Genomic DNA, 20,912 nt, shown 5'->3' on the forward strand with positions numbered 1-20,912 from the left:
AAACCAGATGTTACTTCCACCCCCGGCAGCTGGACTATCAGCACAACTTGGGCGCTAAAGTTGACCTCCAACCAACTGACATACGTAGATCTCTCACTGCTGGAGAACAGGCCGGACTTGGCCCAAGAGGACATATGGTGAACATCAGAATGCTGATGGAGAAGCTCAAGGAGTGCATATTCAGCTCAAGGTGTCTATTACCACCACATTGGATGGTATCAAACTATGGGGGGAGGAGTTCAGAAGAAGGGTAAAGATTAGAAGTGAGAGATGGAACGCCCTCAGATGTGCAGACCACACAAGTCTCATCTGAAACAGCAAGAAGGAGCTGGTAAGGGACAAAAGTGAAGAGCGAGATCTTTTTCAGAATGTGAAGGACCACTAATGGACCACTAATCTCATGGTGGTAGACAAAGAGAAGAAGAACCGAGTGGAACAACATGAAGGTGGAGGACACAAGTGGGGTCTACAATCTCCAGGAAGGGACACAGCACACCTGAGATCAGAAGGTCAGCAAGGAAGGAGGTACATCAGATGGGAAAAATCTGGAGGAGCAAAGGAAGTACCTCAACTCACCCAAGGACTCGTGACCCTTGTTGTTTCTCGCATGGTCCATTCATTCATTCACTGTCCACACCGCTAGTCCTGCACTCAGGGTCGTGTTGGAGATTCACCCACTCATCCACACCTTTGGACAATTTGAAGCCTTCAATGAACCTGCGGACTCATTTTGGTGAAGAACCTTGGTGGGAGAACATGGAGAGAACCCAGCCATACATGTAGGCTCTGCAGAGTACCCTCTTGCTGTGTGCACCACCTCATCTCCTGGACCGACCTGAGGTCAAACACGGATGAACCTTTAGCTACCTTCCTCATCTCCATCTCTGAACCTACCACCACATGGCTAACAAACATGCTTTGCTAGCTAGCAGCTATGCTAGCTGACAGATTTACCCTGGAGGCAGGTGTTGCTCAGTAAAGCCAAAGTCCATCGACGAGCAGCTTCTGGATCTCTGTGACCCCTACAACCCTTTCCTAGTATCCACTTGCTAGCTAAAACTGCTAATAACACTTCTTATTCCCCTTCGAATCTGCAAAGGTACCTCATTTCCTTGGCTGCTGCTTCTTTTTCGCTTTTTCCCTTTGAACCGGCAAGCAGATTTCAGGCAACGTTTTGAGAATTCTTGCAAAACACGACACGCAGTACGCTTGAAGATGCTGGACGCCGGTCCACCAGAGGGAGGGGGTAAAAAAATACGGCGTACAGCTGACAGGCGGCCTCTAACTGGCTTATCGAGCTTCTCGCTGACCATTTTACAATCTCCCAGAGAGATGTTTCAACAACACGAGTCGGCTAACATTTTCCATGTGTTCTCCGAACCCCCTCGCGCCCTCCGCCCGCCGATATATTTTTTTTCAAATTCAAATTATCAGTTTCTGCGATTCTTATTTTCCAGCGCAACGCTTTCCAAGTGGTGCCGGACTGCCAGGAAAAGGAGCGGTTCATTCGTTCTGCCTCTCAGATGAAGTGGGTGACGATTTTGTTTTGTTTTTAGCTACAGGACGGGAAAGGGGTGAATTTGCGAGCTGCTTGAAACTGTAGTTCTGGTTCTCCAGGAAGCATCTAGGGCTCCGATCGGAAGGTTGCCGGTTCCATTCCCGGCTTGTACGGCGAAGCGGGCAAGATGCGGAGCCACAAGTTCCACTTGGTTAGCGCCTCGCTTAGCGGTATGCTATCTAAAGGACATTTGCCTTTTCTTGACCCAGTTGTCTGACGGCGCTTTCCATGTCGAGAAGGTCCCAAAATGATCTACAGAAACCCCAGGTGGTAGCACTTGGAGACGTTGCCTTCTGCATCGACCAGTTGGGGACCTGGCCTACAGAAGGACCTCTGTCCTCCCAGAAGAAGATGACTTGAACAAGGTCTCCAAGAAAGGGAGTAGAACCCCCTGACAGTGCAGTCCAAGTTGCGCCAGATTAGCGCCTTGCGTGGTAATCCAGTGTAGCGCAGTGGTTAGCGCCTGGAGCAAACTGGAGTTCCTTCATTTCCCAGAAGGTGTTCATGAGTTCTTCAAGTGGGGATTGTAGTTTTGTACTCGTGCAACAAATGTCCTTCTCCCCGGCCACATCCTCCAGATCTTCCAGGCGTTTCCAGACCAGCCCTGAGATGCAGCACCTGAAGTGTGTCCTAGGTCTTCCCGGGGTCTCCTAACCTTCTCCTAACCCTGGAACTCATAACCTTTCTGGTCACTGGTCAGATGAAGAAGTTATAAACGTAAGGTCAAAGAGGTCCAAGCTCTTCTGGCCTGCTCTACCTCAGAGGGGTTTCCAGGGCTCGCGGAGAAACATCTACAAGTGCGGAGTTAGCTAACGGCTAAAAGTAAACACTTTAACCCTTCATGTCTTGCATCTGAGGACCATCGGTCCGTGGATGTTGTCGCAACTTCTCTGACCATGGTGTCCATGATACTTCTTCTTTGGTGGTTTGTTTTGGTGCGTGGTACCTCAGGTTGCATGTCGTAGATGCTAGCATCACAACGGGTGCTACCGTGGTCCATTACTGCCCGTGGGAATACAAAAACTGACAAGGTTCCCCTGGAGGAGGCTACTTCCTGGAGGGAAACCAGAGGTGGACACTTTGGAGAACTTTTACGTCAAAAGGCGGCTCATGTTGCTTTTCGTGTTGGAGTCTCAGGAGGCAGAAGAACCGCGGCTAATGGCTAATTCTAGCAAACCCTCATGCAGATCCACTTCCATGCCTGGAACACCTCAGCAAGGAGTTCTCCAAGATGTATCCTAAACCAGGTGGACCTCATCTGGCTCCCCAGGATGCCGGAGGAGCAACGGCTGCACTCCCGAGCACCTTCTGGATGGCCGAGCTTCTCGCCCGATCTCCAAACGAGTGCTCCGGACCAGAACGTAGATCGAGAACTTTGCTCATGACCTTCTTCACCGCGACAGACCCAAAGAGCGTCCATCACTGCCGACGCCGCACCCACTTCATTCCTGAAGATGCTAGAACTGCACCGCCACCGGGAGGGAACTCACCCTCGACCTGGAGAGAAGATACGGCGTCTGAGGACCACCGCCTTGGATTTGAAGGTGCTGATCTTCATGGATCAGAAGAAGCCAACAGAAGAAGCACAGCATCGTCCGCAAAGAAGCGGAGTTCCCACTCTGAGGTCACATGAGTGGATCTCCTCCACACTCGCTTTGGAAAGATATTCGTTCGTTCATTATCTGTAGCAGCTAGCATGCGCTCAGGGTCGCGGAGGAGGGGGCGGAGCCAAGCCGAGACGTGATTGGCCGGGAGGCGGGGTTAAACCCAGACCTGTCAATCACGGCGTCAAATGGAAAGACATACAACTATTGACCCTGTTATTCACATGATGATAAAAAAATAATATAAATTACATAAATATAATAGAAATACATAAAATGATATATATATATATAAATATATATATGTATAAAAATCCATTACCTTTGCCAAGTTTTTCTAAAAATATAGAAATAGAAATATCCATCTTTGCAAGGTTGTTCCATAAAAATATAAATATGAATATAAATATCCATCATCCTTGCCAGGTTGTTCTAAAATTATAAAAATATAAATATTAATAAATATCCATCATTCTTCCCAAGTTGTTCCAAAAATATAAATATAAATATAAATATAAATATAAATATAAATATAAATATAAATATAAATATCCATCATCCTTGCCAAGTTGTTCTAGAAACATATAAATACAAATTTAAATATAAATCATCTTTGCCAAGTTGGTCTTAAAATGTAAATATAAATATAAATCATCTTTGTGAGGTTCTAAAAAAAATATAATACAATCTAAGGACAAAGTGACTTTATATCCAGCAATCATACTGTATAATTCTCTGTATTTTATATACTTTTATCTTCATTATTATTCTTTCTTTCGCTCTTTTTTCTTCTTTTTGTTTTACTTTTATTATTCACTATTTTATCCTTTATTTTTAGATTTTTTATTCTTCCCCACTTTCAATGTACAGCTATTTCCCCCTGGCTGATCAATAAAATATTCTGATTCTGATAAATATTCCACCTCTGTTCCATTAACATTGGTAACCACTAGTTAATTTAAAAAAATACTAGGTTACTCGTTAACCTCCACCCCTTAGGACAGGGGTGAGTAATTATTTTAACTAGCGATCTACATTTTTATTAATTTTTTTCACTCAGGTCAACTAGGTATCATGTAAATTGAACAAAATTATGTAAATATTTCAAATTTTTGGCATTTTATTTCAACTTTCAGATTATTAATGACCATATCAATGTACCGACAGTATTTTGTATAAAACCATCCATACAAAATTAAACAAATGGAAAAAATGAGGAGTTTCTAAATTAAATATTGATTGAAAATACTTGTTAAAATATTAAAAAAAAACAAAAAAGTAGCCTTAGGGTGGCAAACGTACGGCTTGCGGGCCAATATCGGCCCGCCAGGTGGTCCGATCCGGCCCGTTAATAAATCTATCATTTGAAAAATATACATAAAAATCACTAACTAGTTTTTAAAAATAAAAATCCAGTTCTTTATTGTCTGCTAGGCAACTCAAATGGCAGCGATGCGACTTCCTGGACCGTAAATAGCATTTTTTTTTTAACGTATTTTCAAAAATTTAGTTATTTGTTTTTTTTCCGTCGGACCCGACACCCTCATCGGCCGTCAAAAAAAAAAAAAAAGAAGAGAAAACTGACCATTATTTGTTCATTGAGGTTAATAAGTTTCGATGTAAACTTTATCCTTTGTCACAGCCGCGTCAAAAAAAAAAAAAAAAAAAGGAAATAAGAAATAAGAAAAATAAATACGACCAATGAATAAATATGAAAATAATAATAATGATAAAAAAAAAATCAGTGAGGGCGAAAAACACACAACAAGAATTTAACAATATAAGTTTTATAACAATATAAGTTTTATAAGATGCTTTATTTGCACACATCCTCCCCATTTTATTCCTATTTATATTTTCCACTCTATTTAGATGAGAACAACTTTATTAATCAACAATTTCCTTCGGGATTAATATCATACTATTGTGCACTCCTTACCTCACTTGTTTACTAAGACACTTTATAGTTTCACTGAGACACTTTATAGTTTATTTTTATTTCTAATTCTGCCTTTTCTTTTTATTATTCATTACTGTTATATTTTCTGTAACTCTGGCACAACAATTTCCTTCGGGATTAATAAAGTTGTTCTTATTCTTATCTAAATAGTGGAAAATATACTGCTCAAAAAAATAAAGGGAACACTTGAACAACACAATGTAACTCCAAGTCAATCCCACTTGTGTGAAATCATAGTGTCCACTCAGGAAGCAACACAGATTCATTTTGACTTGTTTTAAGGACATTACATCAAAGTTGGATCAGCCTGGAGTTTGTTTTTACACTTTAATTTTGAGTGTGATTCCTAATCCAGACCTCCATAGGTTGATACAATTGATTTCCATGGATCATTTTTGTGTGATTTTGTTGTCAGCACATTCAACTGTGTAAAGAGCAAAGTATTTCATAAGAATATTTCATTCATTTAGATCTAGGATGTGTTTTTTTAAGTGTTCCCTTTTTTTTTGAGCAGTGTATAAATAGGAATAAAATGAGGATGGATGTGTGCAAATAAAAAAACGCTGTTAAAATCGCACTTTTCTTCCTAAATCTCAGCTTGTTTTTATCCACCGGTGTCTTATGTGACCTCCCAGCCGGGAAGGGAGGAGGAGGAGGAGGAGGAGGAGGAAGAGGAGGTGAGAGTCTGAATAAGAAAGCGGCTCCACCCGCTTCCCGGAGCTCCTTGCAGACCGGGAGCCGCCGCCGCCGCTGCAGCAGCACCGCCGCCGCCCCGCACGACCGGAAGTGTGCAACAAAACCCTCTGTGAAATTTACTATTTGAATTTTTTTTGGGGGGGATTTAAAAAAGAGAAACCCCCCTCCCTCCCTCCCTTCCCTCCTTCCTACCTTCCTTCCTTCCTTCCTTCCTCCCGGGGGCCTCCGGAGCGCCATGCTGTCCCCGGGGCTGTGCGTGTCCCTGCTGGCCGCGTCCTGCGCGCTGTGGCCGGCCACCGCGGTGCGGGCGGCGGCCTGCGAGCCGGTGCGGATCCCGCTGTGCCGCTCCATGCCCTGGAACATGACCAAGATGCCGAACCACCTCCACCACAGCACGCAGGACAACGCCGTGCTCGCCATCGAGCAGTTCGAAGGGTTGCTGGGTGAGTCCTCACACACACACACACACACACACACACACTTATATGCATTAATTAAATCTCCAATTAACCACCTGAAACACACGCATGTCATTCACAACTGTTTTTGAAATAAACAACAGGGAAAAAGTAGATCATACTAGCCAAAAAAAAAAAAAAAAAAATTAGAATATTGGGATAAAGTTCTTTATCTTCTGTGATGCAATTAAAAAAAAAAAAAAAAAATCTCCTACATTCTGGATTCATCACAAATCAACTGAAATACACTGCTGAAAAAAATAAAGGGAACACTTAAAAAACACATCCTAGATCTAAATGAATGAAATATTCTTATGAAATACTTTGCTCTTTACACAGTTGAATGTGCTGACAACAAAATCACACAAAAATGATCAATGGAAATCAATTGTATCAACCCATGGAGGTCTGGATTAGGAATCACACTCCAAATTAAAGTGTAAAAACAAACTCCAGGCTGATCCAACTTTGATGTAATGTCCTTAAAACAAGTCCAAATGAATGTGTGTTGCTTCCTGAGTGGACACTATGATTTCACACAAGTGTGACTGACTTGGAGTTACATTGTGTTGTTCAAGTGTTCCCTTTATTTTTTTTAAGCAGTATATTTTCCAAACCTTTTATTATTATAATATTGCTGATGATGGTTTAAGAAAACTTAAAAATCCTATCTCAAAATATTAGAATATCATGAAAAAGTAATTTATATTTTTTTAATTGCATTAAAGAACTTTATCACTATATTCTGCAATTCTGCAATTTCCTTCGGGATTAATAAAGTTGTTCTTATTCTTATTCTTATTCTAATTTTCTGAGACAGTCCTGTATAATACGGAAACGGAGATAAAAGATTAGAAAATAGAAGCATGGATGGAAGATATGTATAAAATAATCCTTATTTCTATGCTTTGTACCCCTATTAGCATCAACCGTGCTAATTTAAAGCTCCTGACGGCAAAATATGACACATTTAAAGTTTAAAAAAGTACTTTCCTCTTCCTCGTGCATGGATATATTTACTGTATCTGCTGACGTGCTGGTTGATAGCAGATAAACTTTTTTTTTTTTTGCTAATTTATCTGAAAAGATGCTCGATAAATAAAAAGTTAAATAAATCAGCCGCAGCCAGTAAACTTATTATCCTGCCTCATTGGTGTAATGTGTTCCTCCGACCAGCAGGGGGCGACAGTGAGCCCATATGTGAGATTTTTTCTTTTTTTTTTCCCTTTTTTAGCCTCTTTCATGTTGTTTCTTTTCAGGAAAGAGGTCATTTCTTGGTGCGTTGTGACAGCAGAGGAACCAGGCAACGTGGAACCATCTTAGCTCTTAGGGAAGGGTTTTTTTAATGGTTCCACAGGAAGTCATGTGACGTAGATGATTGGTGGAACTCATAAGCCCCGCCCATTTCTAGACACTTCCTGTGACCTATCCTGGTCAGTGCGAAGAGGGGTTTTTTTTTGCAACAAAATTGGCAGAAGAACAGGTCTAAGCTCTTACGGCATGCTAACGCAGAGTTAGCTGACGGCTAAAAGAAAACACACTAAACATGGCGAAATTGTCTTCTGTGTTTTTGAACGTGGCGCTTCAGGTTGCACGTCGTAGATGCTAGCATCACAACGGTAGCGTCTATGGTCCCTCGCTGCCCGTGGGAATGCAAAACTAGCAAAATTGGAGCTGGACAGTTCGGAGAAATTTTCAGATAGCGGCTCATGTTGCTTTTCACGTTGAGTCTCAGGAGGCCAAGGGAACGCGGCTAATTGCTAATTCTAGCAAACCCTCCATTGAATAAATGCACTTGTGTGGACGTGAAACACCGTTGGCACCAAATCCGGCTCCATGTTGGGAAGAGGAGCGTTAGCTTTAGCTAGCAGGGAAAAAAAAGCAAACGCAGTACATCAACATCTTCACTGCGTAAAACTAAAGTACTTGTTTGCAGTTGTTCATGGTTTCTTGACTGCAGTAGATTAATACACTTAATACAGTGAAGCAGACATAGCGACATAGCACAGCACACAGTTAGTAGCACATAGCACAATATTAGCGGTTTGTGACATAGCATTAGCAGCATGTAACACATTGCACAATATTAGCGGTACCTGGCGCAGCATATAGCATAACATTTGAAACATTTAGCACAGCATTAGCTGAACGTAGCACAACCTTAGAAACACATATTGAATGTTGACACAATATTGGCAAAATTCAGCAACATATTAGAAACGTAGCGACACATTAGCGGCACACATTAGCAGCATAACGCCTAGCACAACATTAGATACACATTGCACAATATCAGCAGCATACAGCGCAAGCAGCACATAGCACAGTATGAGCTACGTGTTGCACAGCATTAGCAGCATGTGCCAGAAAATTTGAAACACGGCATTAGCTGAACATAGCACAACTTTTGGAACACGTTGCATAATATTAGGAGTGTGTAGCACATAATTAGAAACACGTAGCAACACATTAGCAGCACAAGCATCCAACACACCTTTAGATACACCTTGCAAAATATAAGCGGGAAGTAGCACTACGTTAGCAACGCGTGACAACATTAAAAGCGCATAACACAACTTTAGATACACATTTCACAATATAAGAAGCATACAGCACAATTTTAGCAGCACACAACACAGTATTAGCTGCATGTTGCACAGCATTAGCAGCATGTGATACAACATTCGCAGCACATTGCACAATATTAGCAGCATATGGCACAAAATTAGAACATAGCACAACTTAAAAAACCCATTGCACAACATTAGCAAAATATTAGCAGCGCGTAGCATATAATTAGAAACACAAAGCAACACATTAGCAGCACAAACACGCAACACAACTTTAGATACACATTACAAAATGAAAGCAGCAACTAGCACAATGTTAGCAGCCTATAGCACAACATTAAAAACACATAAGCAACATACAGCACAGCATAGCACAATATTAGCGGTTTGTGGCACAGTATTAGCAGCATGTGTCACAAAATTAGTAGCACATAGCACAATATTAGACGTATGTTACACGTTTAGCAACACATAGCACAATATTAGCAGTATGTTACACAGCATTAGCAGCATATGTTACAAAATTAGCAGCACATAGCACAATATTGGCGATATGTGACATAGCATGAGTAGCAGTATGTTACACAGCATTAGCAGCATATGTTACAAAATTAGCAGCACATAGCACAATATTGGCGATATGTGACATAGCATGAGTGCCATGTAGCACAAAATTAACAGCAGGTTGCATAATATTAGCAGCACATAGCACAATATTAGCCATATGTGACATAGCATAAGCAGCATGTAGCACAACATAAGAAGCACATACTAAAGTACAATATTAGCAGTATGTGGCACAGCATTAGCAGCATGTAGCACAACATCAGCAGCACATAGCACAATATTAGCAGTATGTGACCCCATTAGCAGCAAGTAGCACAACATTAGCAGCACACAGCACAATATTAGCAGCATGTAGCACAACATTAGTAGCACACAGCACAATATTAGCAGCATGTAAGCACAACATTAGCAGCAAATAGCACAATATTAGCAGTATGTGACCCCATTAGCAGCACACAGCACAATATTAGCAGCATGTAGCACAACATTAGTAGCAGACAGCACAATATTAGCAGCATGTAAGCACAACATGAGCAGCACATAGCACATTATTAGCAGTATGTGAACCCATGAGCAGCAAGTAGCACAACATTAGCAGCACACAGCACAATATTAGCAGCATGTAGCACAACATTAGCAGCACACAGCACAATATTAGCGGGATGTAGCACAACATTAGCAGCACACAGCACAATATTAGCGGGATGTAGCACAACATTAGCAGCAGACAGCACAATATTAGCAGTATGTGGCACAGCATTAGCAGCATGTAGCACAACATGAGCAGCACATAGCACAATATTAGCAGTATGTGGCACAGCATTAGCAGCAAGTAGCAGAACATTAGCGGCACACAGCACAATATTAGCAGTATGTGGCACAGCATTAGCAGCATGTAGCACAAAATTAGTAGCACATAGCACAATATTAGCACAGCATTACACAGGACGATGGCAGTGACATGGTCACATCTCCAGGGTCGCGTCTTGGGTACTTGGCAGCACCTGCTCCCAATTTGCCGACCCAAACCAACATGGCCGCGGCCGTTGTCGTCGTGGACACCAAAGATTTTCACGTGTTTGATATTATCGCATTTCTTTCAGTTTTTACGGGGACGTAAGACTGTCAACAACCGATAGATGAACCTCAACAAAACCAGAAACCGGGTAGATAAACAATCTCCAGAGCGGTTTTGGCGGCAGAGACGGTATTTGTTGGCGGTTTTGCGCGGACGGCTTCGGTCTTTGGATGCTAGCAGGTGTGAGATGATCGTTTTTTCCAACTCTTTTCAAAGTCCTTGGACGCTGTGGACGTCGTCCGACGCCAGTTAGATATCCCGACCTCTCCTAGCAGAGCCCCTGGAAATCTGCGGGAGTCGTTTTTGCGATGGAGTTTATCCCCAAATAAGAGAGAAGGCTGCTTCTCCGATGTTCTGCCTCCGAGGGCGACCCAGGCGGCTTTGCTTTATCTGAGAAATATTGCAGGGGCTAACTTTTCCGCTGGGGAAATTACAATAAACCAAAACTGTCCGCTCGATTTGAACGGGATTTACGTAAGGCGGCGTGTAACTCGTAACCCCCGCGGTCACGGTATCCTGGCAACTGGCGGCGAGAAGTTTCTCCCAAACACAGGAAAAATAACAACAATAAAAACGGGTTTTCAGGCTTACTTGTGCTACATTCAGACGCTACAAATGCTACGGTTAAAACATGTATACATATGTATATATTGCGGTCCCTTAAGATACAAATTGAATTGGTTCCAGAAGTGGGTTTGTGTGTTGATTTAATGAACCTGTATGAACTTCCTGTGGGACTGAGGGGGAACCCGGAGGAACCCAATGGGGAATCAGTTGATTTTTTTCATATTTAAAATGCATTTTTTCCATTTAAAATCGCAACTTATTCACACGTCATAGAAGCATACAACTTTAGCTCCCTTGTTCAGATGTTATAGAAGCATACAACTTTAGCTCCCTTGTTCAGATGTTATAGAAGCATACAACTTTAGCTCCCTCGTTCTCACGTGATACAAGCGTACAACTTTAGCTCCCTAGTTCACACGTCACAAGAGCATACTACTTTAGCTCCCTCCTGTACAAGTTATAGAAGCACACAGCATTTGCTCCCTTATTCACACACAATAGAAAGGCATAAAACCATTCACCCTCTCATTCAAAAGTCATAGAAGCATACAACTTAAGCTCCTTCATTTACACGTCATAGAAGCATACAACTTTAGCTCCCTTGTTCACACGTCATAGAAGCATACAACTTTAGCTCCTTGTTCACACGTCATAGGAGCATACAACTTTAGCTCCCTCATGCAAAAGTCATAAAAGCATTCAACTTTAAGTCCTTCATGCACATGTCATAGAAGCATACCATTTAAGCTCCCTCATTCACACCTGATAGAAGCATACAACTTTAGCTCCCTCATTCACACGTGATAGAAAGACACAATCATTCATGAGTCCGGACAATTCAGGCTCTCCAGTGAACCTCCTGTGGGACTGAGGGGGAACCCGGAGGAACCAAATGGGGACTCAGACATACAGAAAACCCTTGGTTGGACACGAACCAGGGACCTCGTTGTGAGGCAGAAGCGCTAACCATTGCCCTGCATTATTTTTATTATTAGCATACGGGTAGTTTTGATCGACCTAAATTTCTTGTCAAGATGACCTCCAATGGCAGCTGCTGTCTGGGGTCTGAATGTTGCTGCAACCGCCTTCCTGAGGAGGATCCGTTGCACCTTTTGGCCAAATGAGGCGCTAAACAAGAAGACCTGGCGAGGCCACGGACACATCCTGCTAGCAGCTCCCCATCAGGGAGCTACAAGGGATGTCCCTTGGCATCCCTGGACGGTCGGACGGGTCGGATACGTTCCCAGGGAGACTTAGCACCTCCGAATGAGCCGACCGGCTTCTGATCGTCGATTCAACTGGAGATGGATGAGCAGAGCAACGTGCTGTCGGAGCCTGTGACTGCTGAGAACCTGGATCTAGATACGTTCTCGTCAAAAACCCGTTCCTGCGGAAGATATCGGCGGAATCCCGAGGATTCCTGGCATCGGTATGCTCGTGTTCCTCGGTAAAACCGTCCTGAACCTGAAGGGATTTGGCGACCGGCGCTGCGGTTTTATTTTTCACGTCCGCGGCGGAATATTCTCCAGATAAAGCGAGCGAAACCCGAAATGTAAGCCGGGGCTTAAATCGGAGATCTCGGCTTGATTGCTGGCGGGAGCACCGAGTGCAGAGGACCCGAAGAAAATGGAAAAGTCCAAGAACAACACTCCGGCTTGGAGGAACCGTCTGAGTAACGCGGCGGCGGCAAAACCGTCTTTCTAAACCGTCGGCATCTTCTGGTTTCCCACCTCAAAGTGTCGGCACCCGGAGCTGCGAAGTGGCTCCACTTAAAACAAATGGCGCCGTAACTCGATAACATCTGAAACACTTGAGATTTTTCCTTTTTCTTCCGAAACCGATAATTATCTGCACTCCTGCGCTCGCCGGCGAGAAACACGAGCGGTTTACGGGGAAAAATTGTCGACATTCGCAAAGGCGGGAAGTAGAGTGTTGAGGTTCGTCAGCGCCTTTGGCACCGTAGGGACTCTTTGGAGCCTCTTTTCAGGATCCGTTGGGACAACCGAGGAACCAGGCGACATGGACCTCAGTTCCTCCGACCATCTCAGCTCCCACGTCGAAGCAGGGTCTCGGTTCTCCTTGAACATCGGTGCTTGGTGGAACTCGTGAGTCGCCCCCATGACCAGATACTTCTAGTGGACCGTGGAGTGCCATATTTGGAGAGTACCGAGGTCACTGCTCGGATGTTTCCTTGTGGCTAAATGGACAGAAGCGGTGACAAAGGGAGCAACAAGGAGCTCTTCTGTCGAGATATACCTTTAAAGGGCTTCCTGGGCTCGCAGGGGAACTTCAACATTTTGGCTAAATAAGTTAGCTTACAGCTGCTCTCACGTTTTGCATACGGAAACAGGGACCTTCTCAAAGTTCACTGCCCATGTAGGACAACCAGGGGGCAGTGCAGAGTTCAGAGTTCACGTCCAAGTCCCGAATTCCGTTTCGGACAATAACAAAGATGGCGGCAGTGAAGGAGATGGCGATGATTAGCATGCTACGTTGTACCGTCACCATGTCTTCTTCTTATCTGTTCCTTTTGCTTGAGCATTTTGCGCAACACTGCCCCTCCACAATGACTTCCAGTGCTAATGCTACGTTAGGCTACCTCATGTTTTAGTCAATAAGGAGTCGCGAGATGATTGAAAGGAGAAAAAGAATAAAGGGAGGAAAGTATTAACTCTCTTTCTCACCTCAGAAGTGTTCAACTCATCGGGGAACTTGATGTTCTCGCTCCTGGAAAACCAGACGAGGAGAAACCGGCACGACTTTTCTCGTCCTCTGGTCCTTTCCCCAGGTCCTGGAGCATGTCCTCATCAGTATTCTGAAAAAAAACAAACAAACTCCGAAGTCAATGGCGGATAGGAACTCGGCTAATAACTATGCTAATAGCTAACAATAAAATCATTTATTATCGACTCTCAGAGCTGTGATTGGGCAAGAAACAGGGTTCGCCCCGGACCGGTCGCAAGTCATACATGTCTGGACAATTTGGACCCTTGCAGACACGGGGAGAACATGAAGCCTCCACATAGAAAGGTCGAGACCTTCTTGCGCCCGAGAGAAAGAACTCGTATGCAGAAGAAAGAACCGCCAGATCAGGCTTGCTTGACGACAGGAGTCAGATGTTCCGCAGAGTCAAGAAGAGAAGCCCCTCTTGCCAAAACAACCCTTTCCCGGAACTCGTGGACACACAAAAGAGCAGAGCCGTGGGAGTGCCGAGCACATCCAGGCACGTACGACTTCGCCGAGTCGGACGGATAAGGTGGCGCAATGCTTTTGGCTGCTTTCTTGTCAAGAAGCAACATGTTTCCCAAAACCTGCGGGTTTTGATGATTAGCGAGCTAAAGGAGACCAGGGAGTGCTTTGTTTACTTATAGGATACATCACGCAAGATGGGAAATGGAGGTCAGGAGGTCACGCAGGGGTCGTAGGCCGTCATGTTTTATCCAAACCCTACTTCTGTGGTCGTCCAGGTCTTCGTCCGGCTTTCCCGTCTCTTGGACGTCGCCTTTTGTTCGCACCTTTCGCTTTCTTTATGTCACGAATGCAGTTTCTCGATAAGCTGAGCCAATAACGTCGCCCCGCAGGTCTGCACGTTTGGTACATTCCAAGCGGTTCACCTTTCTTAAACCCGACGACCCCCTTGGAGAACCAAGTATTGCACAGGTTTCTTATGTAAACAGTTTGGTGATTTTTAGCTAATCTGATCTGTACACTAGCTTCCTGCGTCAGGTAGCCTTTTCCATTTCTGAGTTTTTTTTTATTTCGAAACCCAGATGTACCCACTCCGATCTTCTGAGTGCTTTTAGCGTTGGATTCACAGCCTCTAGGAGAACGTGGACCATCTAAAGACAGTTCAAGGGTGGCGTATTTTACAGGGTACATTTAAGGGTTGGCCTGAAAACGGGTTTTTTGGACTGGACCATTAATATGACTCAAGGTGGGAAAAGTAGCAGCTTATAGTTTGTAAATTACTGTGATTTACAAACCTTTTGGGGTTTTTTGAAAGCTTTTAAATGACATTGAACTTGAAATTGAGAAGCAGGATTTGCTTGTTTGGGAGTTGGCTGAGTTTGGGATCCTGTACCAGGGAAGTAGCCTAAGTCTACAACTTCTTCTCTTCATTTCCCTTCTTCTAATCCTCTCGTCCTGTCCTTTTTACCTCCATCCATAAACCTCTCTGGTCTTCCTCCAGACCTTCTTGCTCCCACCTCAGCTTCCTTCTACCCAGATCTTCACCAGACCTCCTCCGTCCGTCTCCAAAAACATCTACCATGTGCTGTCCTTCTGGGAAACTCCTTCCTGATCCTCTCCATCCTCCTCAAGAGGAACCTCAAGATCTTCATTTCTATAAACCACACAACATCTCTTTACCGCTCAAAATCCAACTTCTTCTGCGCCCCCTGTCGATTAGCTAGCTCACTCCTTGCTAAGGCGCTAACTCGCTGCATACGGGATCCACATAGAGAACCTCGGTTCGCGAATTTAATTTGTTTTTTGACTCAGTTTGTGAACAAAGAAATCGTTGATCCCAAAAAACATACTTTGCTGTTTTGCAACCTTTTTCTGGGTTTATTTGTGGCAATAATACAAAGGAAATAAAGCTAACCTTAATCCTTCCTTTTCTTGCCTGCCCTTGTACTCGGCGTTTGCTTCACTAAATCAGCAAAAGCGAAGCGTTGTTGAGTATGAGACCCTCGCTAACGCTACCTGCTAACACTATCTCCAGCTAGCTGTCTCTCATCAAGCCACCAAACTAGCAATAACTTCTAGCGACTTGAAACCTTTCCTCCGTTAGCGCCCCTTTAGCAACGTCAACCATCTTTAGCGCATCTTTGTTCTTCAGGAGGCTACAGGTGGAACACTTAGCCGTGTCGTAGCGCTTGGAGAGAGCTGAGATCAACGCCGCTCTTGCATTTAGCTACTATTTCCTACTTCAGATGGACTGTATGCTTCTTCTTGACACCCCTAGCATTAGCATGCTTCACTTGTTTTGGGAGCCGTTACAAAGGCTAGCTTACTGAAAACAAGCATTATAACAAGAGAACAAGACAACAAGTGATGTTTCCAACTCAAAATAGCGAGTACGACTGCCGCTACGCTACAACGCTACAGCCTGTTAGCGATCGAAAATTGGTAGCCTGATTTTTCTGTGCTTCTGGAGGCACCGGAGGCGCTTCGGGAGCCGAGAGGGTTCGTCTCGCCGTTTCCAGAAGTGCCGTAGCCGCAATTCGTCCCACCTTCTGGCGCGACGGGTCACATCCTGCTCGGTTTTATTGCGTCTCAACCCGAAGCTAAACGGTCGGCGGGGGAAAGGAAAACACCACGGTCGTTCGGAGGTCGGACTCCGGCTTGGGAATTAACCGCGACGACCTTGTTAACGGCCGCGGCGTTTCCGTTGGCCGAGGAAGATGCTAATGAAAGACCGGCAGGTCAGAATCCAGGAAGAAATTACCCGTCGCCGCTGCGAAATATTCATGCGCTGAGCGCCGCGGGCCAAACCTCAGGCCACGAGCCGCAATAAAATAAAAAAAATAAAAAACGCTGATTTGTCCTCGTTTCGGTCTCGCCGTTAGCGAAATGACGCTAAGGGAGGCGGGGGAAGAAGTCAGCCAGAGGTTCTTGAAACGCACCAGACCTTGATCGCGATCCCAAATATGTTTTTGTTTTCTTTGCTCCGCAGCGCAAATAGAAGATAGCGGAGAAAAAGTTTGAAAAGTGTAAAAAAAAAAAAAAAAAAAGGAGAACGCCTCGGGGTTGAAAATGCAGAAAAACCCCAGACGCCACGGAATGTCAGTCATCTGAATATAGAGTCGTCACGGTGACAAGTGAAAGGGTAATGACGGGTTGCGAACGCAGCAAACGCAGGCGGAGCCGCCGGAGGTGGGGGAAATTGCCGACGGACGGACGGGAAATATGAGCTTATCGTCGCTCTTTCGGAGTTTCAGGGCCAGAAGGTCCCCGGGGTGACGATTGTGAGCCCGTGAATGTCCGGACACGGGATTAGGGGTCGAATATCCATGCTTTTTAAAAGTGGCAAAATGATAGAAGCCAATATCTCAGTATGAGAGGGTGAATGGTTGTCATGTGATGTTTGAATGAAGGAGCAAGACTTGTATGTCTCTATATGACTTGTGAATGAATGAGTGAATGGGTGTCGTTACGCAACATGAATGAGAGGGTGAACAGTCACATGTCTCATGATTACATGTGAATGAGAGGGTGAATGGTTGTCATGTGATGTTTGAATAAAGGAGCAAGACTTGTATGTCTCTGTATGACATGTGAATGAATGAGTGAATGACTGCCATTATGTGACATGTATGAGAGGGTGAATGGTTGTCATATAATGTTTGAATGAAGGAGCAAAACTTGTATGTCTTTATATGACTTGTGAATGAATGAGTGAATGGTTGTCATGTGATGTTTGAATGAAGGAGCAAGACTTGTATGTCTCTATATGACGTGAATGAATGAGTTGTCATTACACAACATAAATGAGAGGGCGAATGGATGTGTGTCTCCATATGACATGAATGACGGGGAAAGAAGAGCAAAACTTGTATGCCTGAATGAGTGGGTGAATGCTTGTCATGGGATGTTTGAATGAAGGAGCAAGACTTGTATGTCTCTATTTGACATGTGAATGAATGAGTGAATGGGTGTCATTACACAACATAAATGAGAGGGTGAATGGATGTGTGTCTCCATATGAAATGAATGACAGGGTGAAAGAAGGAGCAAAACTTGTATGCCTCTAAATGAGGTGTGATGAGTGGGTGAATGCTTGTATGTCTCCACATGTGAATGAGAAGGTGAATGGTGGTATGGATCTACCAGTGTCCTTAGGTTCTCCACGTTCTCCTGCCAGGGTTCCCTCCGTCCTCGGGTGAGAGGGTGATTCCACGCAGGTGATTGACAGCTCCGCCTCTCGGATCGGCTCCTGTGAGAAGGATAAACGTTAGCGACAGTAACCCTGATCCAGAAGACCTCCTCCAGCGAGTCACTCCAGAGAACGGAGGCAGCTTTTTAGGGTTCGGTCTTGTCTCCGTCCCGTCTGCTTCGCGATGCCGACCAGGAGTCTCCAGTCGTGTGGACGAGAGGGTGAATTTGATGATACACCTTGCTAGTTACCAGCGGCGGCTCGGCAGCGGTCGAGTCCGGTCGCCCGGTCAGGCCACCGCGGAAGATGGGATAGAAAATGTCCTTTTGGTTTGGACGCGAGCTGAATAAACAGGGAAAGAAACGGCTGCCCACATTCGGAAGTAGGTGATTAAAAGCGGCCGGAGGGTTATAATTTTGAAAGTATGGTAAAACATATCGGGGCCAAAACAAAAACCGCTCGGCCGAGGGACATTTTCTTCCGGAACTCGACAGTTTAAATCCCCCACCATCCCAAAACATAAAAAATAAACGAGTGTATTTCTGTATATTTTTTTCTTTTGAAAGTTTTTAAAAAACAAAATAACACAACGGCGGTCATCCCAATGTCCGGCCGAACCGTTCCCGTCTTCTTTGGAAAGTGTCCAAACTGCAAGGAGTTCCTCAAGGGTCAATTGTGGATCTCCTTTAATTCACACCATGATCTCCTCTTGCTATGCTAACTACCCCCACCTAAACATACGACCCAGCGGCAGCACACACCTCGGTAGCTTGACCCTGGTAGGTCTGCGCGCACAAACCTCCAGAGAGAATCCAAAACGCAGCTGCGTCGCCCCTTAAATTAGCAATCGTCCTGTTCCAAGTTGATGCCGCGGCTGCAAAACGACAAGTCATACAAGTCTGGCCCCATCCCTTCCCTTCGACATCCTCAGACGGACTAATCTGCCGCGGTTGTTCGGCATCCACAAGCTCCCGCGGGGACTCTGAATCTCCGAGAAGGTCCGGCTGATCTGCGCGTACTTTCCGCCACGTAGCTCTTTGGATGCTTTAACATCTAACACCTTCTGTTGCCTACAAGGGTTCCTTTCTGGCGACAAGAAGCTAACGCAGCTGTTCCCTTGTGTGTGTCCAGGCACCGGCTGCAGCTCCGACCTGCTCTTCTTCCTGTGCGCCATGTACGCCCCCATCTGCACCATCGACTTCCAGCACGAGCCCATCAAGCCCTGCAAGGCGGTGTGCGAGCGGGCGAAGTCCGGCTGCGAGCCCGTGATGAAGCGCTACAACCACAGCTGGCCGGACAGCCTGTCGTGCAGCGAGTTGCCGCTGTACGACCGCGGCGTCTGCATCTCGCCGGAGGCCATCGTCAAAGCGGAGGGGCCAGGTACCGTCGTTAGCGTTTTCAACCGTTTGCTTATCTTGCTAGCTCCGCGCTTAATGCTACAATGTTTATGGAGAAACTTCATTTAGCGTCTTAACTTTCCGAGCTGCTTTGAACGACGACGACAACTTTTCCGTCTCTTCACAACAAGCCCGCGGCTTCCGCACCTCGCTCGCGTTTAGCCTCCGGGCTAGCTAGCTAGCTAGCAACCGCTTCTCGGACAGCAAACGATCCGGGACTCGAATCACAAAGTAAAAGAATCCACCGAGCTCGGCGAACTCCTGCGTTGATGCACTCGGAGGTGGAGTCAGTTAGCATTGTATCTTTGTTGATTTGTTTACCTTTAGCTTTTCTTCCACGTCCTTTCGGATGAGGGATCGAAGAGCATGAATATTATTTCTGAGACCTCGAGTCCTCAGATGAGGATTCGGCGTACTCCGCGTTTCATCACGGGATGAAGCTGGTAGAACCTCCCCAGGAGGTCTTCGGTCCTCAGATGTTTGGCGTTAGCTTGATAGCCGATGAAATCCTCCGATCATTCCAGATCCACATTCCCTCGTGGCTTCAGCTGACGTTCCACCAGGAAGTGCTTTCCTTCACAGGTTCATCCAGTCGGTGGCTAACGATGCTAACAATGCTAACGATGGTTCCCACCATTGACAATGGAGCCTTATGGAGCAGAGGAAAGAGATACAGGGGTTTGTTAGCGGGCCGGAGCTACTAAATGGCACTTAAGGGACTTCTGAACCCTTGGAGAACCAAGTGAGCCACCAAAGCACGATTAACTCATTTGAACTCCGGCTTCTTATCTGAGCGCTCGGCTCCTGCTCCTCCTTGAAAAGATGCCGCGAGTCGGGCTTTTCAAAGAGCGTCTCGATAGCGGAAGCTCACTCCTTTAGCGCTGGATGAAACCCTCGTTGTGCCGTTTCCTAGAACGGGCCGAGGACCAGCGAGTGCGGACAGATAAAAACAAAAAAAAAGCCGGCTCCGGATTAATTTGCTGTTGCGTTCAAGGAAGGTCGGGAACGGGAGTGTGCGGCGACGCTAAGGCGACGGCAAGCTAGCAAGTGTGTCGACCGCATAGCTTTAGCTATGACTCGTAGTTCCCTCCGACGGTCACTTCTGGGTCTCCTCCAATGCGCAATTCACGCTGTCGTTTCCGCCCAACTGCTACGCTAACTGCGATGTTCCTAGTAGGTCCGTCCACACAAACCTCCGGAGATCATCCAAACTACAGCTCCGCCCCCCGAAAATTAACAATCCTGCGGTTCCCAGTTGCGGCAGCTGCAAAACGATAAGTAATACAAGTCTTGCCCTCCGTCCGGAGCTAACTTCCCTCCAACAGACGGCCGAATCTAGCAATTAGCAACCTCCAATCAACGGAAGCTAAGCTAGCATCTTGATTTAACGTCCTTCTGCGTTAAACGTCAGCAATTCATTGAAGAAGCAGAGAAGTTCTTTGTGGTCACTGATCCACCAGGAGCAGGTCTGCGCCGGTTCACGATTCGACCAGCCTCTTCAAGCTCAAGTCGAGCTGTAATCTGATTACTTTGCTCATTACTGACCACTCCGTTATTTCTTTTTTTTTTTTTTTTACTTT

General features: G+C 45.2%; 2 protein-coding genes across 3 annotated transcripts in view; one reads left to right on the plus strand and one right to left on the minus strand.

Moving 5' to 3' along the window:
- dusp19a (dual specificity phosphatase 19a) overlaps positions 1 to 6,437 on the minus strand; it is a 19,419-nt gene extending 12,982 nt beyond the window's left edge. The window contains exon 1 of the mRNA XM_086147683.1: positions 6,011 to 6,437. The gene's annotated coding sequence lies outside the window, so the exon portion shown is untranslated. The remainder of the gene's footprint in view (positions 1 to 6,010) is intronic.
- frzb (frizzled related protein) overlaps positions 5,866 to 20,912 on the plus strand; it is a 26,168-nt gene continuing 11,121 nt past the window's right edge. For both annotated transcript variants that reach the window (XM_086147679.1, XM_086147682.1), the window contains exons 1-2: positions 5,866 to 6,261; positions 19,067 to 19,315. In XM_086147679.1, the coding sequence (XP_086003805.1) occupies positions 6,054 to 6,261; positions 19,067 to 19,315 (457 nt within the window). In that variant the 5' untranslated portion in view covers positions 5,866 to 6,053. The remainder of the gene's footprint in view (positions 6,262 to 19,066; positions 19,316 to 20,912) is intronic.

The sequence above is a fragment of the Fistularia commersonii genome, chromosome 6 (genome assembly GCF_037954325.1).
Source record: "Fistularia commersonii isolate RoL2024-O1a breed Wild chromosome 6, RoL_Fcom_v1.0, whole genome shotgun sequence".
Taxonomy (NCBI): Eukaryota; Metazoa; Chordata; class Actinopteri; order Syngnathiformes; family Fistulariidae; genus Fistularia; species Fistularia commersonii.